The sequence below is a fragment of the Dryobates pubescens genome, chromosome 16, assembly GCF_014839835.1.
Source record: "Dryobates pubescens isolate bDryPub1 chromosome 16, bDryPub1.pri, whole genome shotgun sequence".
Lineage (NCBI taxonomy): Eukaryota > Metazoa > Chordata > Aves > Piciformes > Picidae > Dryobates > Dryobates pubescens.
In genome coordinates, this window is record NC_071627.1 from 4500316 (window position 1) to 4519871 (window position 19556).

The 19556-nt window shown below is 55.4% G+C and overlaps 2 protein-coding genes across 2 annotated transcripts in view; both read left to right on the forward strand.

Moving 5' to 3' along the window:
• LOC104304271 (protocadherin alpha-C2) overlaps window positions 1-19556 on the forward strand; it is a 212461-nt gene that overhangs the window by 14175 nt on the left and 178730 nt on the right. The window lies entirely within an intron of this gene.
• On the forward strand, window positions 226-4755 carry LOC128897917 (protocadherin alpha-3-like). Its single transcript, XM_054168375.1, has 3 exons — window positions 226-1961; window positions 2049-2763; window positions 4666-4755. Exons 1-3 carry the CDS (start codon window positions 226-228, stop codon window positions 4753-4755), a joined length of 2541 nt encoding a protein of 846 aa, XP_054024350.1.

The following is a 19556-nucleotide window of genomic DNA, read 5'->3' on the forward strand; positions in this document are numbered from 1 at the left end:
GGTGCAGTAGCAGGGTCGGTGTTGGTCAGCGTGCGAAGCGGCGGAGCAGCACAGGGTGTCGCTGCAGGCTCAGAAACGGCGGCCGAGCGGCTCAGCGGCTCCGCCCCGGTGCGGCGGAGAGAACGGCTGGGAGAGAGGGGGGAGGACGTGGAGCTGGGCCCTGCGAGCAGCAGAGTCGGTGCTTGCGGGAGGCGGCGGGGTCCACGGCGGGGACAGTGAGCGGCGATGGACGCGCATTGGGGTCCCGCGGTGTGTCTGGTGGTGCTGGTGCGGACGTGGGCGCTGGTGTCGGGGCAGGTGCGGTACTCGGTGCCGGAGGAAGCCAAGGTCGGTACGGTGGTGGGGCGGCTGCCGCAGGAGCTGGGTCTGGAGGCGGGCGATGCGGAGGCGCGGCGGCTGCGAGTGGTGTGGCAGGGCCGGCGGGCGAGCGTAGAGGTGAGCGGGGCGAGCGGGGCGCTGGTGGTGAGCTCGTGGCTGGACCGGGAGGAGCTGTGCGGGAAGAGCGCTCCGTGCTCGCTGCGCCTGGAGGTGCTGCTGGAGCGGCCGCTGCGCGTCTTCCCTGTGGAGCTGGAGGTGACCGACATTAACGACAACGCCCCGCTCTTCCCCGCCGCACGGAAAAACATCAGCATGGCGGAATTAACCACGGTACCGGGCTCCCGTTTCCCGCTGGAGGGCGCGTCGGATGCAGATATCGGCGCGAACGCTCAGCTCTCCTACACACTCAGCCCCAGCGAGCACTTTACGCTGGACGTTAAATCTCCTGATGAAAACAGGAAACTTCTGTTTCTGGTGCTCACGAAAGCTCTGGACCGGGAGACGGTGCCTGTGCACCGGTTGGTGCTGACGGCGAGCGACGGGGGCCGTCCTTCCCTGACCGGCACTATGGAGGTGGTGATCTCGGTGCTGGACGTGAATGACAATGCCCCGCAGTTCAGTCAGTCGGTGTATAAAGTGCAGCTGCCGGAGAACGCTGCGGAGGGGACTCTGGTGGTGCGAGTGAACGCCACGGATCCGGACTTGGGACCATACGGAGATGTGATTTATGATATTGATACTTTTGAACCTGCCTCCGGTTCAGATCTATTCAGCATCGATACGAAGAGTGGCGAGATCAGACTGAAGGGGTCCCTGGACTTTGAGGCAGTCACACTGTATGACTTGCAAATTAAGGCAATGGATAAGGGATTGCCTCCCCTGTCGAGTCACTGCAGCGTGGAGCTGGAGGTGCTGGACGTGAACGACAACGCGCCCGAGGTGTGGGTGACGTCCCTGTCGGTGCCGGTGCCGGAGGACGCGTCGGTGGGGACGGTGGTGGCGCTGCTGAGCGTGTCGGACCGGGACTCGGGGGCGAACGGGCGAGTGCGGTGCTGGGTGTGGCCGCCGTCGCCGTTCGGTCTGGAGTCGAGGTTCGCGGGGTCGTACTCGCTGGTGCTGCGGGAGGCGCTGGACCGGGAGCGGGTGTCTGCGTACGAGGTGGAGGTGCGTGCGGAGGACGGCGGGCAGCCGTCGCTGCGTGGGAGTCGCGGAGTGCATGTGCCGGTGTCCGACGTGAACGACAACGCGCCGTCGTTCTCGCAGGCCGTGTACACGGTGCTGGCGCGGGAGAACAACGCGGCGGGGGCGGAGCTGGCGCGGCTGTGGGCGCGGGACCCGGACGAGGCGGAGAACGGCCGCGTGAGCTACTCGGTGTGGGAAGGCGGCGCCGGGGCCACGTCGTCAGGGGTCGGGTGGCGTCCTGCGTCGAGCTACGTGTCGGTGGACGCGGAGAGCGGTCGTCTGTGGGCGGTGCAGCCGCTGGACTACGAGGAGCTGCAGGCGCTGCAGTTCGAGGTGCGAGCGGTGGACGCGGGGGAGCCGCCGCTGTTCGGCAACGCCACGGTGCAGCTGTTCGTGGTGGATGAGAACGACAACGCGCCGGCGCTGCTGCCGCCCCCGGGCGGCGGTCTGGGGCTGGTTCCGTTTGTGGGTGGTGTTGCCGGGTCGTCGGTAGAGGCGGTGGCAGGGTCGGATTCAGAGACGCTGTGGGCGTGGGCGACGTGGGGCAGGCCGGCAGGGCAGGTGGTGGCGAAGATCCGTGCGGTGGACGCGGACTCGGGCTACAACGCGTGGCTGCGGTACGAGGTGTGGGAGCCGCGTGGGAAGGGCCCGTTCCGCGTGGGGCTGTACAGCGGCGAGGTGAGCACGGCGCGGGCGCTGGAGGAGGCGGACGGCCCGCGTCAGAGGCTGGTGATCGTGGTGCGGGACCACGGCGAGCCGTCGCGCTCGGCCACGGCGACGCTGAGCGTGTCGCTGGTGGAGGGCGGCGAGGCGGCGCTGTCGGGCGCGGGGTCGCAGTCTTCGTCGGGGCTGGGTGTGTTGTTGCCGGCGGAGGGCGGCTTCTCGGCAGGCGCCGCTTCGTCGTCGTCCAACGTGTGGCTGGTGGTGGCGATCTGCGCGGTGTCGAGCGTGTTGGTGCTGGCGCTGGTGCTGTACGGGGCGGCGCGCTGTGCGCCGCGGGCGGCGGTGCTGTCGGGTCCCGCTCCGGCGACGCTGGTGTGTGCCAGCGAAGTGGGCAGCTGGTCGTACTCGCAGCGGCAGAGCCGGAGCCTGTGCGTGGCGGAGGGCGCGGGCAAGAGCGACCTGATGGTTTTCAGCCCCAACTTGCCGCCTCCGCCTGCGGTCGCCGCTGCCAAGGACACCTCTCATCCGGAGCCTTCTGCTCTGCTGGACACGGTCAGTAGTCCTCTCGTTCTCTCCTCCCCACCACCCTTCTTTCCTTCAGTATCCCCATATCCTGAGACTCCCCTTCCCTGTTCTCACCCTTGGTGCATTGCCCCAGGCAGGCACTGCTGGGATCCGGGCTGAGCCCATTGCTGGTGGGTGCTTTGCGGATGATTAATAATCTTGATTGCAGCTTTGCCTCTCTCTGCGCGTCCTTGACGGGTGTGAATTTTTCTCCTGTGGAGCGAAATCAATTCTGTTGCTTGATGCTGTGTAGCATTTGCACTCGAGCTTGATGAAGGTGTGCAAGACTCACAGCCTGCACTCTTTGGTGCTTTAGCATGGATGCTGACTGCTATCAGTGCTAGCATGAGATTTGGTTGTGTTATAGTTTGGTTGTGTTACAGTGCTATTAGTTGCAAATACTAAGGCAGAGGAGTGTTATGGAAGGTGCTTTTGGGAATGGGAATTATTTTTCACTTTTCCTGCTCCCCACCTCTCCCACGTTTCAAAGAAGTGAATTTAATAATCTGAGCTGGTTTAGCATTGTTTCAGCATTGAGACCATCACAGGCACAAAGTGAGAATTCTTGGGTTTGTGATTAAAAACAGCATAGAAAATCAAAGACCTGCCCTAGAAAACAAAACAAAATAAAACATTCAAATTCTCTTACACAATTGAAATACAGTTTGCTTGGGGATATGGCTTAGGGGTGAACTTTTTCGAGTGAGGTTATTGGTTGGACTTGGTGAACCTGAGGGTCCTTTCCAAACTGAATATTTCTGTGATGCTGTGATTCTGAAATAATTCATTGCCAGGTCCTCAGCATTTGGATCATTTTCCCGCAGCATTAAATCAATGCCATTGCTGTTCAGAGCTGTCCTGACATCACCAATGGAAAGAGCAGGGAGTCTGCTGCACTCCGTGTGTGTGACATCAGCCATGTGTTTTTTCTTTGGGCTCTTTGTGATGGAAAGATCTACAAAAGCTGGAATGATCCTTGAGCTGGTAAACGAAACTGTGACGTTTCATGGATCTGAATGTGTCTGTGGCACTGAGTAGGGCCTGGTGATGTGAAGGTGACCTTGAGCATTAGGAAGTCTTGTATGGAGGGACTGGAAATCCCTGGGAAGACCATGAGCCATGTCATCAGAAGACAACAATGTTCAGTGCTTGGCTGTATCTTCCTGTTCACTTGCAGGGTGGACCTCAGTAGCAATGATGTGTCCTGTGGTTATCCTTAAGTCCTTCAGATACGTGCCTGCCCAGGCCAAACCTGGCACAGCAGCCCAGCTCTGGTTTTCCCTGGTCCAAGTTCTGTCACACAGCTGACATTCTGAGTGTGTTTCTGCTTCAGTATTTGTTATGCTTCTCTCAAAGAATGATATCCACATGCACAGGAATCATCAGTGTCAGGCTCTGATCAGAGAATCTCTGGTTTCTGGCACATAGTTCTGTTGATTCCACCTGAGATTGCTGAGAAGTTCAGGCATCTGGGAAGTATCTGCCAGACCCTGGATGGCTTTGCAGTGCTGCATTATTCTTTGTGCCATTTGTGAAGGCCTGGTAATGTTCAGACTGGTGTTTGGAGGTGGGAGATGTTGTTGGGCAGCTGCAGCACCAGCTACTATGGGAGTGATCCTGTGCATGGCTGATGTAGGCCCTTGGCATGTGCCATGGCAATAGAAATTCTGTGTGGGGAAAGTCTTGCCTGTTGGAAATGGAGTTGCTGGGTGGCACCTGGTGTGTGTCGCTTGGGAAGAGCTTCCAAATGTCCTCTGAGATGGAGATTACTTTTCCTCATGAGTGATATAGAGGATGGAAGTACAAAGCTGAAGAAGAGGCTGTGGAGAAAGTGCTACCTTCACAGGATCCTTTCATGGCTTCCAGGATTTCTGCATCTCTCTCATCATCTTAACTGAAACAGGCCCTTAAATTGTATCTGTTGTTGCTCTACTGTAGAATGAGATCAATGCTTCCTTCCTTGCTAGTTTGCAGCATTTCCACCTGAGCTCCTTGGAGGACTGCAAGACCTGCAGGCTGTGGTCTTGACCACCTTGCATTAGTGTCACTGTTGACCATGCTGATAACACCTGTGGTTTGTGAGTGCAAAGTGTCCTCACTCTCTGTGATTCTCCTCTGACAAGTCTTGACTCAAGGTGGCATTTGGGACTGAAGGGTTTTCTTTGCACTGACTGGTTCAGCTGGCTACCTGAAAACATAACCCCTATGTCATGCCCAGCAGAGTGGGGTCAAGGTTTACTCATTATTATTTTATTAATTAATAAAATTATTAATAATCATACAACATACCGCACTCACTGGCTATTCTCACCCACAATGAGTTCACTCTGTGGTACACAGCTGACTTTTCCAACCTCCCACATAACCCAGGGTCCTTGGGCAAAAATCAATCCTATGGATCTTTGCCTGAAGCAGGACCCACCCAGTCCATCTTCCCTGCTACATTCTGAGTGTGTACTGCAGAGAATTTGATCCCTTCTACAGTGTGTGGGAGTTCTGACTGAGCAGGGGCATCTGGATTGAGAGATCTTCCAGTGTGGACTCACCAGGTGGTTTGTGCCGGATGTGTGTCCCAGCTTTTAAAGGTCCCTCCTCCCATTGCCGTCAGTGCATTTTTTTCTCCTTTCCTGGCTCAGTTCTTTCTGGGCTGCCATGGTGCTGTAAGAGTTGCCATGTTTTCAAAGCCCAGGATGGTATTGTGGGTGGGGTCACAGGGCAGTGGTTAAGTTTCCAGCTCCCCATCATTGCCTCCTCTCCCACTGGCAGTGTGTTGGTAACAGTGAACGAGACACAGAGAAGTGCAGGGAAAATGTGCCTTAACGGCCCTTCTGCTGTCCTGGAAATGATTCTTCTTCTGAAGATGAAACCAGTGAAGCTACAGGTAAGTCAGTGGTTCCTATGGAAGGTGTGTGTGTGAGAGACAGATGTACATTTCTGCCTGGTCTGTCAGGGTATCTTCATGTTGGATTGACCATATGTTGCCTGGATTGCAATGCCTGTAGGACTGGAGCAGCAAAGCACCACTGCCTGCCCTCCTGTTCCTTTGCTTCTGCTTCCAGGCACAGTGGGAGCAGGTGGCACTCAACATGGGTAAAGAAGGGACCCCAAAATGTTTGTGGAAGTGGATGTGTTTGGTTTTGAGGGGATGTTCTCAGGGAAAATGTCACCACGAGGATGTATCCTTCGTAGCTTCTGCTTGGTTGTGTGATGTGTGGATCATGTTAATGATGTTCGACGGCAAGTACATCCCTTGGGTAACAAGGTTCCTGCTGTGTTGTTCTGGCAGAGCATGAGTGCAAGAGGGGAAGCAAGAGCTTGACACTCAGTGTGCAGGCAGAAAATGAGTCAGGAAGAACAAATCTTCCTCAAATACGTGGAGGTGTGTTTGGGAGCTATGACTGCCCTGTGCTTTTTCAGCAGGGTCGTTGTGCTGGGCTGTAATGGGTTTGTTTTCTTTCAAAAGAAAGACTTTCCTGGATTGTTTTGACTCATTGGAGCTTGTTTACTGAGATGCCACAGTCCATGGGTCTTGGGCATCTGTTAGAATGGAATGGATCCTGTTCTGGTGTATCTGCCTTGGGATACATAGAGATACATAGTTGCTTTGCTCTGGTGTTTGCTGGGTGCCTGAGAGGAGAGTAGGTGTGCAGGGGGAGACCTGGTCAGGACGAACAGATCACTGTGGTTGCCCTATGATATTTCAAGCCTTCTTCAGCTGTTTGTGCTGGGATATTACAGTGGGTTTGTTTTGCATCACGAGAGACTTCCCTGGGTTGTTTGCACTCATTGGAGCCTGTTGGCACAGTTGTCCAAAGCCTGGGACTTGGGCTTGTGTCTCAGGATGGAATGGATTCTATTCTATTGTAGTAGGGCAGGTCTTTCCCACATGGTTGCCTTGCTCTGACATTTGTGAGGTACTTGAGAGGACAGTGACTGAAGAGTGTGGTCTTCTTCCAGAAGGGAGGGAAGATGTCTGTCTCTTGTCTGGCACAGACTGGAGGAAAGTAGGAGATTTACTCTCCATCCAGAGACTTGAGAAGGTGAAGGTGAAGAGACTGAGTACTTTTTCCAAAGGGCATTTCCATGCTTCATGTCAAGTGTGGCACAGTTCTGTGGAAAATATTTTATTAAGGAGGAAAATGAAAAGAAGAGAGAGGGACAGAAGTAGATTTGAACCAAGAATATGGAAAGACAGGGCAGTAAAGAAAAGGAGAAATCAAGGTGGAGGGGGGGTGGGGGAGGGAAAGGGAAAAAAGTAAAGGAGAAAAGGAAGAGAAAGAGAGGGCCAAAGAGTCGTTTGAAGAAGGAACAAATGAGTGAGATAGAAGGAAGTGAAGGAATCTACGGAAAGCAAAAGCAAGCAAAGCATAAAGAGAGAAGGAAGAGAAAGGAAAGAAGGAAAGGATGAGGAGGAGATGAGCACAGCATGCACCCATGTTACCTGCATGGTTAATGGGGTGAGGATCTTGGCATCTTGGTGTCCTGGGAAGCTGTTGAATTCCTAATGAAAAGTGATGAGGAAGAGGAAAGTTCGCTTGCCTGAGGGCGTTTCAGAGCTCCATGGTGAGTGTGATGCAACCACACAGAAATGGTATTGTTAAAGGGGAGGGCAGGAGGTGTAACGGAACAGTGAAGGGAATGAAGGAGGGCACAACTGAGAGTGAAAGCAAACAAGTGCGAAGGAAGGAAGCAAGAGAGAAAGCAGATAAAGAAAGGAAGAGCTGATACCGATTTTACCATCACGTACAAACATTATCAGTGTACACAGAATCGAGGACAGTGATTTATAAATGAGGGGGAAAAAAAGAAAGGAAGAAATGAAACAAGGAAGTAATAAAGGAACAAATATTACAAGAGAAGAAACCGATATTAAAACAAACAAAAGGCAAACACAAAGAAGATGACCAACACACGGCGACGGCTTCTCTAGGCCCTGAGGGAAAAGACGAGACCATGGTTAGAGAACCACTCATTAGAGAAGAGCAACTAGGGCTGACGTCTCTGTAATTTCCGTAGATGGTTCTGTAAGCAGCGCTGGTGTATCCATCAGGAACAGGACGGAATCCGTGGAAGGAAAAAAAAAACAATCAGGGAGAAAACAAAACAAACAATCAAACAAAAAAATGAGAAAACGAAAAAGAGAAAAAAAAATAGACTAGCAGAAATCTAAGAAAGGCACAGGAATGAATAAATTACAAACAAGACAAATAATAGAAAGAAGAAAGAAAAAGGAAGAAAGATTTCCAGCAAAGACAGTGAAATAAAGGGAAATAATAGAAAACCAAAAAAAGGAAAAAAAAAAAGAAAGAATAAGAACGAATGAAAGAAAGGAATCTGAGCAAGCAAACAGCTCAGGGGGGAAAAGTCAAAGATAAAAAAAGCTGAGAATAAGAAGAAAGGAAAGGAGCAAGAACTGAGCGGAATGAGCCGCGCGGGTCAGGTGGCGCAGTCGGTGTCGGTCAGCGTGCGAGACGGCGGAGCAGCACAGGGTGTCGCTGCAGGCTCAGAAACGGCAGCGGAGAGGCTCGGCGGCTCCGCCCCGGTGCGGCGGAGAGAACGGCTCAGAGCGGTGGGGGGGAGGACGTGGAGCTGGGCCAGGCAGGCAGCAGAACCGCTGCTTGCGGGAGGTGGCGGAGAGCCGTGCGGGGCCCGCGAGCGGAGATGGAGGCACGTTGGGGTCCCGCGGTGTGTCTGGTGGTGCTGGTGCGGACGTGGGCGCTGGTGTCGGGGCAGGTGCGGTACTCGGTGCCGGAGGAAGCCAAGGTCGGGACGGTGGTAGGGCGGCTGTGGCAGGAGCTGGGTCTGGAGGCGGGCGATGCGGAGGCGCGGCGGCTGCGAGTGGTGTGGCAGGGCCGGCGGGCGAGCGTGGAGGTGAGCGGGGCGAGCGGGGCGCTGGTGGTGAGCTCGCGGCTGGACCGGGAGGAGCTGTGCGGGAAGAGCGCTCCGTGCTCGCTGCGCCTGGAGGTGCTGCTGGAGCGGCCGCTGCGCGTCTTCCCTGTGGAGCTGGAGGTGACCGACATTAACGACAACGCCCCGCTCTTCCCCGCCGCACGGAAAAATATCAGCATGGCGGAATTAACCACGGCACCGGGCTCCCGTTTCCCGCTGGAGGGCGCGTCGGATGCAGATATCGGCGCGAACGCTCAGCTCTCCTACACACTCAGTCCCAGCGAGCATTTCCGAGTTGATCTGCAGCGGAGTGAAGAATTCCGAGAGTCCCTGTTTCTGGTGCTCACGAAAGCTCTGGACCGGGAGACGGTGCCTGTGCACCGGTTGGTGCTGACGGCGAGTGACGGGGGCCGTCCTTCGCTGACCGGCACAATGGAGCTGGTGATCTGGGTGCTGGACGCAAATGACAATGCCCCCCAGTTCAACCAATCAATGTATAAAGTGCAGCTGCCGGAGAACGCTCCAGAGGGGACTGTGGTAGCGCGGGTGAATGCAACAGATCCAGACGTCGGAAGCAACAGTGAAATGAAGTTCACGGCCATAAACTCTTTTCCCCCAGAGGGCCTGAAGCTTTTCGTTTTAAATCCTCAGACGGGTGAGGTCCGTCTCACCGGTGCTCTCGACTTTGAAGACGTCCGATCATTTGAGATACAAATCGAAGCGACAGATAAGGGGACACCCCCGCTGTCAGGTCACTGTAAGATGTTGTTGGAGGTTCTGGACGTGAACGACAACGCGCCCGAGGTGTGGGTGACGTCCCTGTCGGTGCCGGTGCCGGAGGACGCGTCGGTGGGGACGGTGGTGGCGCTGCTGAGCGTGTCGGACCGGGACTCGGGGGCGAACGGGCGAGTGCGGTGCTGGGTGTGGCCGTCGTCGCCGTTCGGTCTGGAGTCGAGGTTCGCGGGGTCGTACTCGCTGGTGCTGCGGGAGGCGCTGGACCGGGAGCGGGTGTCTGCGTACGAGGTGGAGGTGCGTGCGGAGGACGGCGGGCAGCCGGCGCTGCGTGCGAAGCGGAGTGTGCATGTGCCGGTGTCTGACGTGAACGACAACGCGCCGTCGTTCTCGCAGGCCGTGTACACGGTGCTGGCGCGGGAGAACAACGCGGCGGGGGCGGAGCTGGCGCGGCTGTGGGCGCGGGACCCGGACGAGGCGGAGAACGGCCGTGTGAGCTACTCGGTGTGGGAGGGCGGCGCCGGGGCCACGTCGTCAGGCGGCGGGTGGCGTCCTGCGTCGAGCTACGTGTCGGTGGACGCGGAGAGCGGTCGTCTGTGGGCGGTGCAGCCGTTGGACTACGAGGAGCTGCAGGTGCTGCAGTTCGAGGTGCGAGCGGTGGACGCGGGGGAGCCGCCGCTGTTCGGCAACGCCACGGTGCAGCTGTTCGTAGTGGATGAGAACGATAACGCGCCCATGCTGCTTCCGCCCTCGGGGGGCAGCCCGGGGCTGGTTCCGTTTGCGGGTGGTGTTGCCGGGTCGTCGGTAGAGGCGGTGGCAGGGTCGGATTCAGAGACGCTGTGGGCGTGGGCGACGTGGGGAGCGCCGGCAGGGCAGGTGGTGGCGAAGATCCGTGCGGTGGACGCGGACTCGGGCTACAACGCGTGGCTGCGGTACGAGGTGTGGGAGCCGCGTGGGAAGGGCCCGTTCCGCGTGGGGCTGTACAGCGGCGAGGTGAGCACGGCGCGGGCGCTGGAGGAGGCGGACGGCCCGCGTCAGAGGCTGGTGATCGTGGTGCGGGACCACGGCGAGCCGTCGCGCTCGGCCACGGCGACGCTGAGCGTGTCGCTGGTGGAGGGCGGCGAGGCGGCGCTGTCGGGTGCGGGGTCGCAGTCTTCGTCGGGGCTGGGTGTGTTGTTGCCGGTGGAGGGCGGCTTGTCGGCAGGCGCCGCTTCGGCGTCGGCCAACGTGTGGCTGGTGGTGGCGATCTGCGCGGTGTCGAGCGTGTTGGTGCTGGCGCTGGTGCTGTACGGGGCGGCGCGCTGTGCACCGCGGGCGGCGGTGCTGTCGGGTCCCGCTCCGGCGACGCTGGTGTGCGCCAGCGAAGTGGGCAGCTGGTCGTACTCTCAGCGGCAGAGCCGGAGCCTGTGCGTGGCGGAGGGCGCGGGCAAGAGCGACCTGATGGTTTTCAGCCCCAACTTGCCGCCTCCGCCTGCGGTCGCCGCTGCCAAGGACACCTCTCAGCCGGAGCCTTCTGCTCTGCTGGACACGGTCGGTATTCCTCTCTTTCTCTCCTCGCAACCACTCTTCCTTCCTTGCTTGTCCCCACCCCTGTGATGCCCCTTTCCTGCTCTTGCCCTTGGTGCATTGCCCCGGGCAGGCGCTGCTTTGCGGAAGCTTAATGATCTTGATGGCAGCTTTGCCTCTCTCTGCGCGTTCTTGATGGGTGTGACTTTTTCTCTGTTGAAACGAAATCAATTCCATTGCTTGTTGGTGTGTAGCATTTACATTCGAGCTTGCTGAAGGTGTACAAGACTCGCAGCCTGCACTCTTTGGTGCCTTAGTATGGATGCTGACTGCTGTCCGTGCTGGAATCACATTTGGTTGTGTTATAGCCATGTTTATTAGTATCAAATAATAAGGCAGAGGCGTGTTATCGAAAGTGCTTTTGGAAATGGGAATTATTTATTTTCTTTTCTCCTCCCCACCTCTCCCACGTTTCAAAGAAGTGGATTCAATAAGCTGAGCTGTTGTAGCATTTTTTCAGTATATCAATCATCAGCCATGCAGGTTCAAAGACCTAGAAATGTTAGGTTTGTAATGAAACTCCAAGCAATATCAAAGACAGTCCCTTACAAAAGGAAAACACGCAGCCCCCAAATTGTACTACAAAAGTGTTTGGATCATTGTCCCATAGCATTAAATCAATGCCATTGCTATTCAGAGCTGTCCTGATATCACCCGTAGAAAGAGCAGGAAGTCTGCTGCACTCCGTGTATGTGACATCAGTCATGTGTTTTTTCACTGGGCCCTTTGTCATGGTCTACAAAAGCTGGAATGATCCTTGAGCTGGTAAATGAAACTGTGACATTTCATGGATCTGACTGTGTCTGTGGCACTGAGTAGGGCCTGGTGATGTGAAGGTGACCTTGAGCAGTAGGAAGTCTTGTATGAAGGGACTGGAAATCCCTGGAGAGACCATGAGCCATGTCATCAGAAGACAACAATGTTAGAAGCTCTTCTTGTCCTGAGAATGTGTATTTTGTTGTCATCAACTGAGTGTTCATAGAAGAAAGCTTGAGACATGGAGTGTTCTTGTCCAACACCCTCTGCCAGGCTGCAAAGTGTCTGGAGTTGGAGGCCGTCTGCGCCTTGAGATTGTTACATGGATTTTGAAATACTCCCACTGCCCTCGAAGTGATGAAGATCTCACATCAGAGAGAGTCTCTTGTGCCTCTGCCTGTTGTTCTTGCACCATTTTGGGTATCCACAGCAGATTCCACAGCTGTCCCTGTTGCATTAATTGCTGTTTTCTCCTCTCCAGGCAGGATTTGTAAGGGATGTAAGGAGGTTGGTGCAATGTTCAGTGCTTGGCTGTATCTTCCTGTTCACTTGCAGGGTGGACCTCAGTAGCAATGATGTGTCCTGTGGTTATCCTTAACTCGTTCAGGTACATGCATGACCAGTCCAAACCTTGCACAGCAGCCCTGCTCTGGTTTTCCCTGGTCCAAGTTCTGCCACTCAGCTGACATTCTGAGTGTGTTTCTGCTTCAGTATTTGTTGTGCTTCTCTCAAAGAATGATATCCACACGCACAGGAATCATCAGTGTCAGGCTCTGATCAGAGAACCTCTGGGTTCTGAAGCATAGTTCTGTTGATTCCACCTGAGATTGCTGAAAAGTCACAAAGTATTCCAGGAGATGTCCAGGCATCTGGGCAGAGTCTGACAGAGATTGGATGACTTTGCAGTGCAACTTCTTTGTGCCATTCATGAAGGCCTGGTAATGTTCAGACCGGTGTTTGGAGGTGGGAGATGTTGTTGGGCTGGCAGAGCGTCAGCTACTGTGGGAGTGATCCTGTGCATGGCATGTGTCATGGCAATAGAGACTCAAGGTCAGGAACGTCTTGCCTGTGGGAAATGGAGTTGCTGGGTGGCACCTGGTGTGTGTCACTTGGGAATAACTTCCAGATGTCCTCTGAGATGGAGATTACTTTCCCCCAAGAGTGCTATAGAGTGTGGCAATAGAAAACCTCAGGAAGAGGTTCTGAAGGAAGTACTACTTGCACAGGATCCTTTCAGAGCCTCCCAAATCTCTGCATAACTCTCAGAATGTTAACTGAAAACAGACCTAAAAATCTTTTTACTGTTGCTCTACTGTAGAATGAGATCAATGCTTCCTTCCTTGCTAGTTTGCAGCATTTCCACCTGAGCTCCTTGGAGGACTGCAAGACCTGCAGGCTGTGGTCTTGACCATCCCCCAGGCACTCTTCCCTGCATTAGTGTCACTGCAGACCATGCTGGTAGCAGCTGTGGTTTGTGAGTGCAAAGTGTCCTCACTCTCTGTGATTCTCCTCTGACAAGATTTGACTCAAGGTGGCATTTGGGATTGAAGGGTTTTCTTTGCACTGACTGGTTCAGCTGGTTGCCTGAAAACATAACCCCTATGTCATGCCCAACAGAGTGGGGTTAAGGTTTACTCATTATCGTTTTATTAATTAATAACATGATTTTTTTAATTAACATCAATTGATATCATACAATGTACCTCACTCACTGGTTCTTCTCACCATCAAAATGAGATCACTTTGTGGGTTGTAGCCACACTGTGATCATAACCATCCTCCCACATTCCTCAGCATGTGCACCCAGGTCCTTGGGTAAAAGGAATCCCATCAATGGTTTGCCTTTGCCTGAACTGGGACTTACCCAGACCATCTTCCCTACTACATTCTGAATGTGCACCGCAGGGAATTTGATCCCTTCTACATTGTGGGAATTCTGACTGAGCAGGGCCAGCTTGGATGGCAGATCATCCAGTGTGGATTCATCAGGTGGTTTGTGCTGGATGTGTGTCCCGGTTTTTAAAGGTCCCTCCTCCCATTGCTGTCAGTGCAGCTTCTAGCAGTCCCTTGCAGTGTTCAATCTTCCCAGCCGCTCATGCATGGTGAGGGATGTGATACACCCATGGAGTGCCACCCTCCTTGCCCCAGGTGTCTCTGATTTGTTTGAGAAACGAGTCTGAATTCTTCCTGGGGTGCCAACTCTGCATAAGACTTGCTTTTCAAGGCCCAGGATATTGTCTTGAATGGCTGTATGGACACTGTTCAGGTTTCCAGCCCTCCATCATTGTCTTCTCTCCCCTTGGCAGTATGTTGGTAAAAGCAAATGAGATGCAGGGTTTGGTGAGCAGAGGTTGTTGCTGAAAGAATGCCCTCAGTGTTCAGGTGTCCCTCCTGTTTCCCATGTGATAGAGGTGCCCAAAGCACTCTGCACTGCCCACTGGCTTCAAGGCCCTTTGCAGAAAGTGATTTATTTCCTGTTCACGTTCCCCAGAAATCTCTGATAAAGTTCAGCTGGAAATGTCCTTGAAACTATCTGGGAAAATGTCTTTAAACTGTCAGGAAATGTTTCTTATTCTGAAGATGAAAGCAGTGAAGCTACAGTCACTGATACCTATGGAAGATGTGTTTGAGAGATCTGCTTAGGTTCCTGTTCTGCCAGGGAGGATCTGTAGTTGCCTAGGTTCTGATGCCTGTAGGACAGGAGCAGCAAAGCACCACTGCCTGCTCCTGTTCCTTTCCTGCTGCTTCCAAGCATGGCATGAGCCTGTGGCAGCAAGCATGGACAGCAGAGGGACCACAATATGTTTGTTGGAGTGGATGTGTTGGTTGTTGAGGGGATGCTGCTAGTGAAAATGTCCTCCTGGTGCTTCCTTTGTGCTTTCTGTCTGGTTGTGTGGTGTGTGGATTATGTTAATGAAGCAGAGGTATTCGGTGGGAACTAAATCTCTTGAGGAGCAAAGCTCTTGCTTTGTGGTTCAGTCAGGATCTGTCTGTGTGAGAGGGGAAGCAAGAGCTTGACATTCACCATGCAGGTGGGAAATGAGTCAGGTAGAACAGATCTTCCTCAAGGTACATGAAGAGTGCCTGGGAGCAGTGGCTGCCCTGTGCTTTTTCAGCCTTCTTGAAGGACTGTAGTGCTGGGCTGTGCTGGGTTTCTTTTCCAGCATGAGAGACTGCTCTGGGTTGTTTTGGACTCATTGAATCCTCTTTGCACAGTCGTCCAAGTGCCTGGGACTTGGGCTTGAGTTTCAGATCGTAATGGATTGTATTCTAACGTATCTGAGTTGGTCTTTGTGATATGGTTGCTTTGCTCTGCTATTTGCTGGGTCCTTGAGAGGACAGTGGATGAAGAGTGTGACCTTATTCCAGAAGAATGGGAGGTGAAGGGTCTGTCTGTATTGTCTAGCATAGACTGTTCTTCACCCAGAGTCCTGGAAGACAAAGGGAAAGGGAATAAGAACTCGTGGTGAAGAGCATTTCCATGTTGCGCAACACATGTGGTGCAGTCATCTGAAAAGTACTTTAGTGGCGGGGGGGGAAGGTAGAAATTGGAAGAGACGAAGAGGCTAGGGAAGAGCAGATCAGACCAAGGCAGAAAAACAAATTAAATGAAAGGAAAAGAGACTGGGAATGGAAATTAAGAGAAGATGGAAGAGAAAGAGCAGACCAAACAGAAGAATAGAGACAATGAAGGAGAAAGGATGACGGAGCCAAAGCAATCTGTGGATGGAAAAAAATCAATGACAGCATAAAGGAAGAGAAAAGAAAAATGGAAGAGATTATAGAGAAGGTCAGAAGGATGCAGTAACGTTACTCCTGCATTGCTAATGGGCGTGAGGACCTTGACATCATTAATACTCAGGGACCATGTGCCTGGCCTGAAGTGCTGATGAAGTGGAAAGAGATCTGGGACCATGGTCACTGTAATGCAGGCATATAGAAATGAAGTTGGTAAAGTGAAGAAGAGAAGGGCAGGATGGAGAGGGAATAAAGAGTTAGACAAGCGAAGTAAAAAGGTAGTAAATGAGAAAAGTAAAAGCCAACAGCAGCAACAAAATTAGAATGAAGATATGGAAAGAAGAAAGGATAAAAGAGTTCACTGTCATGGACTGATATCACTGTACACAGAAAGGAGGGCGGGGAGAAAAAGAAAGAAGAAAAGGGAAAGAAAAAAGACATGAAGCAAATAAGTAATAATGGATGGAAGATGTCATATAGAGTTCAGCGACATTCTCTCTAGTGGCTGAACTGAACTGCGGCTCCCTAATAGCCTCCATCTCCGTCAGAGACCCACGCTGATGCTCCGTAATTAGCGCTGCTGCCACTTAATTATGCTTTGTCAGGGTGTGTCAAGAAAAATAAAAGGAAGGAATTTCCTGAAACAGGAGGCAAGCAGGAGGAAAAAAACTAATACTAAAAGGAAGATGAAGAGAAGAACAAAAATAATAAATGGGCAAGAAGATCTGTAAGAAAAGCTGATCGGCGCGGGTCCGGTGGCGGAGTCCGTGTCGGTCAGCGTGCGAGGCGGCGGAGCAGCACAGGGTGTCGCTGCAGGCTCAGAAACGGCAGCGGAGAGGCTCGGCGGCTCCGCCCCGGTGCGGCGGAGAGAACGGCTGGGAGCGGTGAGGGGAAGGACGCGGAGCTGGGCCCGGCAGGCAGCAGAACCGCTGTTTGCGGGGGGCGGCGGAGAGCCGTGAGGCGGAGAGCGGGGACCGTGAGCGAAGATGGACACACATTTGGGTCCCGCGGTGTGTCTGGTGGTGCTGGTGCGGACGTGGGCGCTGGTGTCGGGGCAGGTGCGGTACTCGGTGCCGGAGGAAGCCAAGGTCGGGACGGTGGTGGGGCGGCTGTGGCAGGAGCTGGGTCTGGAGGCGGGCGATGCGGAGGCGCGGCGGCTGCGAGTGGTGTGGCAGGGCCGGCGGGCGAGCGTGGAGGTGAGCGGGGCGAGCGGGGCGCTGGTGGTGAGCTCGCGGCTGGACCGGGAGGAGCTGTGCGGGAAGAGCGCTCCGTGCTCGCTGCGCCTGGAGGTGCTGCTGGAGCGGCCGCTGCGCGTCTTCCCTGTGGAGCTGGAGGTGACCGACATTAACGACAACGCCCCGCTCTTCCCCGCCGCACGGAAAAACATCAGCATCGCGGAATCATCTTTGCCGGGCTCCCGTTTCCCGCTGGAGGGCGCGTCGGATGCAGATATCGGCGCGAACGCTCAGCTCTCCTACACACTCAGCCCCAGCGAGCACTTTACGCTGGATGTTAAATCTTCTGATGAAAACAGGAAATCTTTGTTTCTGGTGCTCACGAAAGCTCTGGACCGGGAGACGGTGCCTGTGCACCGGTTGGTGCTGACGGCGAGTGACGGGGGCCGTCCTTCCCTGACCGGCACTATGGAGGTGGTGATCTCGGTGCTGGACGCGAATGACAATGCCCCGCAGTTCAGCCAGTCGGTGTATAAAGTGCAGCTGCCGGAGAACGCTGCGGAGGGGACCCTGGTGGTGCGAGTAAACGCCACGGATCCGGACGAGGGTCTCAACAAGGAATTTACTTACAGCATTGTGAGTGCGGTTCCTAGTGCTAGCAGAGATCTGTTCAGCATTGATCCGAAGACAGGCGAAATGAGACTAGTGAGAGCCCTGGACTATGAAGACGTCCATTTACACGAATTACAAATAGAAGCAGCAGACAAAGGCACTCCCCCGCTGTCCGGTCACTGCAGCGTGGAGCTGGAGGTGCTGGACGTGAACGACAACGCGCCCGAGGTGTGGGTGACATCCCTGTCGGTGCCGGTGCCGGAGGACGCGTCGGTGGGGACGGTGGTGGCGCTGCTGAGCGTGTCGGACCGGGACTCGGGGGCGAACGGGCGAGTGCGGTGCTGGGTGTGGCCGTCGTCGCCGTTCGGTCTGGAGTCGAGGTTCGCGGGGTCGTACTCGCTGGTGCTGCGGGAGGCGCTGGACCGGGAGCGGGTGTCTGCGTACGAGGTGGAGGTGCGTGCGGAGGACGGCGGGCAGCCGGCGCTGCGTGCGAAGCGGAGTGTGCATGTGCCGGTGTCCGACGTGAACGACAACGCGCCGTCGTTCTCGCAGGCCGTGTACACGGTGCTGGCGCGGGAGAACAACGCGGCGGGGGCGGAGCTGGCGCGGCTGTGGGCGCGGGACCCGGACGAGGCGGAGAACGGCCGTGTGAGCTACTCGGTGTGGGAGGGCGGCGCCGCGGGCACGTCGTCAGGCGTCGGGTGGCGTCCTGCGTCGAGCTACGTGTCGGTGGACGCGGAGAGCGGTCGTCTGTGGGCGGTGCAGCCGCTGGACTACGAGGAGCTGCAGGTGCTGCAGTTCGAGGTGCGAGCGGTGGACGCGGGGGAGCCGCCGCTGTTCGGCAACGCCACGGTGCAGCTGTTCGTGGTGGACGAGAACGACAACGCGCCGGCGCTTCTGCCATCTGCGGGCGGCGGTCCGGGGCTGTTTCCGGTACTGGGTCCAGTTGCCGGTGGCGTTGTTGGGTCGACGGCAGAAGTGGTGGCAGGGTCGGAGTCAGAGACGCTGTGGGCGTGGGCGACGTGGGGCGCGCCGGCAGGGCAGGTGGTGGCGAAGATCCGTGCGGTGGACGCGGACTCGGGCTACAACGCGTGGCTGCGGTACGAGGTGTGGGAGCCGCGTGGGAAGGGCCCGTTCCGCGTGGGGCTGTACAGCGGCGAGGTGAGCACGGCGCGGGCGCTGGAGGAGGCGGACGGCCCGCGTCAGAGGCTGGTGATCGTGGTGCGGGACCATGGCGAGCCGTCGCGCTCGGCCACGGCGACGCTGAGCGTGTCGCTGGTGGAGGGCGGCGAGGCGGCGCTGTCGGTCGCGGGGTCGTCGTCTTCGTCGGGGCTGGGTGTGCTGTCGGTGGCGGAGGGCGGCTTGTCGGCAGGCGCCGCTTCGTCGTCGGCCAACGTGTGGCTGGTGGTGGCGATCTGCGCGGTGTCGAGCGTGTTGGTGCTGGCGCTGGTGCTGTACGGGGCGGCGCGCTGTGCACCGCGGGCGGCCGTGTTATCGGGTCCCGCTCCGGCGACGCTGGTGTGTGCCAGCGAAGTGGGCAGCTGGTCGTACTCTCAGCGGCAGAGCCGGAGCCTGTGCGTGGCGGAGGGCGCGGGCAAGAGCGACCTGATGGTTTTCAGCCCCAACTTGCCGCCTCCGCCTGCGGGTCCCGCTGCGAAGGACACCTCTCAGCCGGAGCCTTCTGCTCTGCTGGACACGGTCAGTGCCCCTCCCTCTTCTCCCTCCCACCTTTCCTTTCTTCTTTCTTTCCTGTCTTGGTTGCCCCCACAACCTGAGATTACTTTTCTCCCTCACCCTTCTTGCATGCACTCTGGCAGGCGCTGCTGGAAGCCAGGCTGAGCCCGCGCAGCCTGCGGCCGTTGGGTGCTTAGCTGCTGATTAAGCGTCTTGATAGGAGTTTTCGCTTTTGCCCTCACGCTCTAGCAGTCACCACTCGGCTCTTTCTTTGATGTTTGTGAATGGGAAATTTAGCTGTGTGTTACTTCTCAACATTTACCGTTCACATCTGAGGTTTGCCCTGATGGGTGTGAATTATTGTCTTGTAGAATGAAATATATGCTGTCGCTTACTGGTGTGTAGCATTTCTACCCGAGTTTGCTCAAGGAGTGCAAGACACGTAGGCAGTGGCAGTTTCCCGGCATTGTTGGTCACCCTATTGCTGGCTACTTACTGTGCTGGTATCAGGTTTAGGAGACTGTGGTGACTTGTAGAAAATGCACAGCGAGATCTATGCAACTCGACTGGGTGTTTCCTTTTTCCTTTCCTGCTCCCCGCCTTGCCTATGTTCCTGTCCAGAGAAATGGTGTGAGTGTGCTTGGCCTCTTCTGATGTTCTTTCAGCATTTGCATTGGTAGCTGTTCA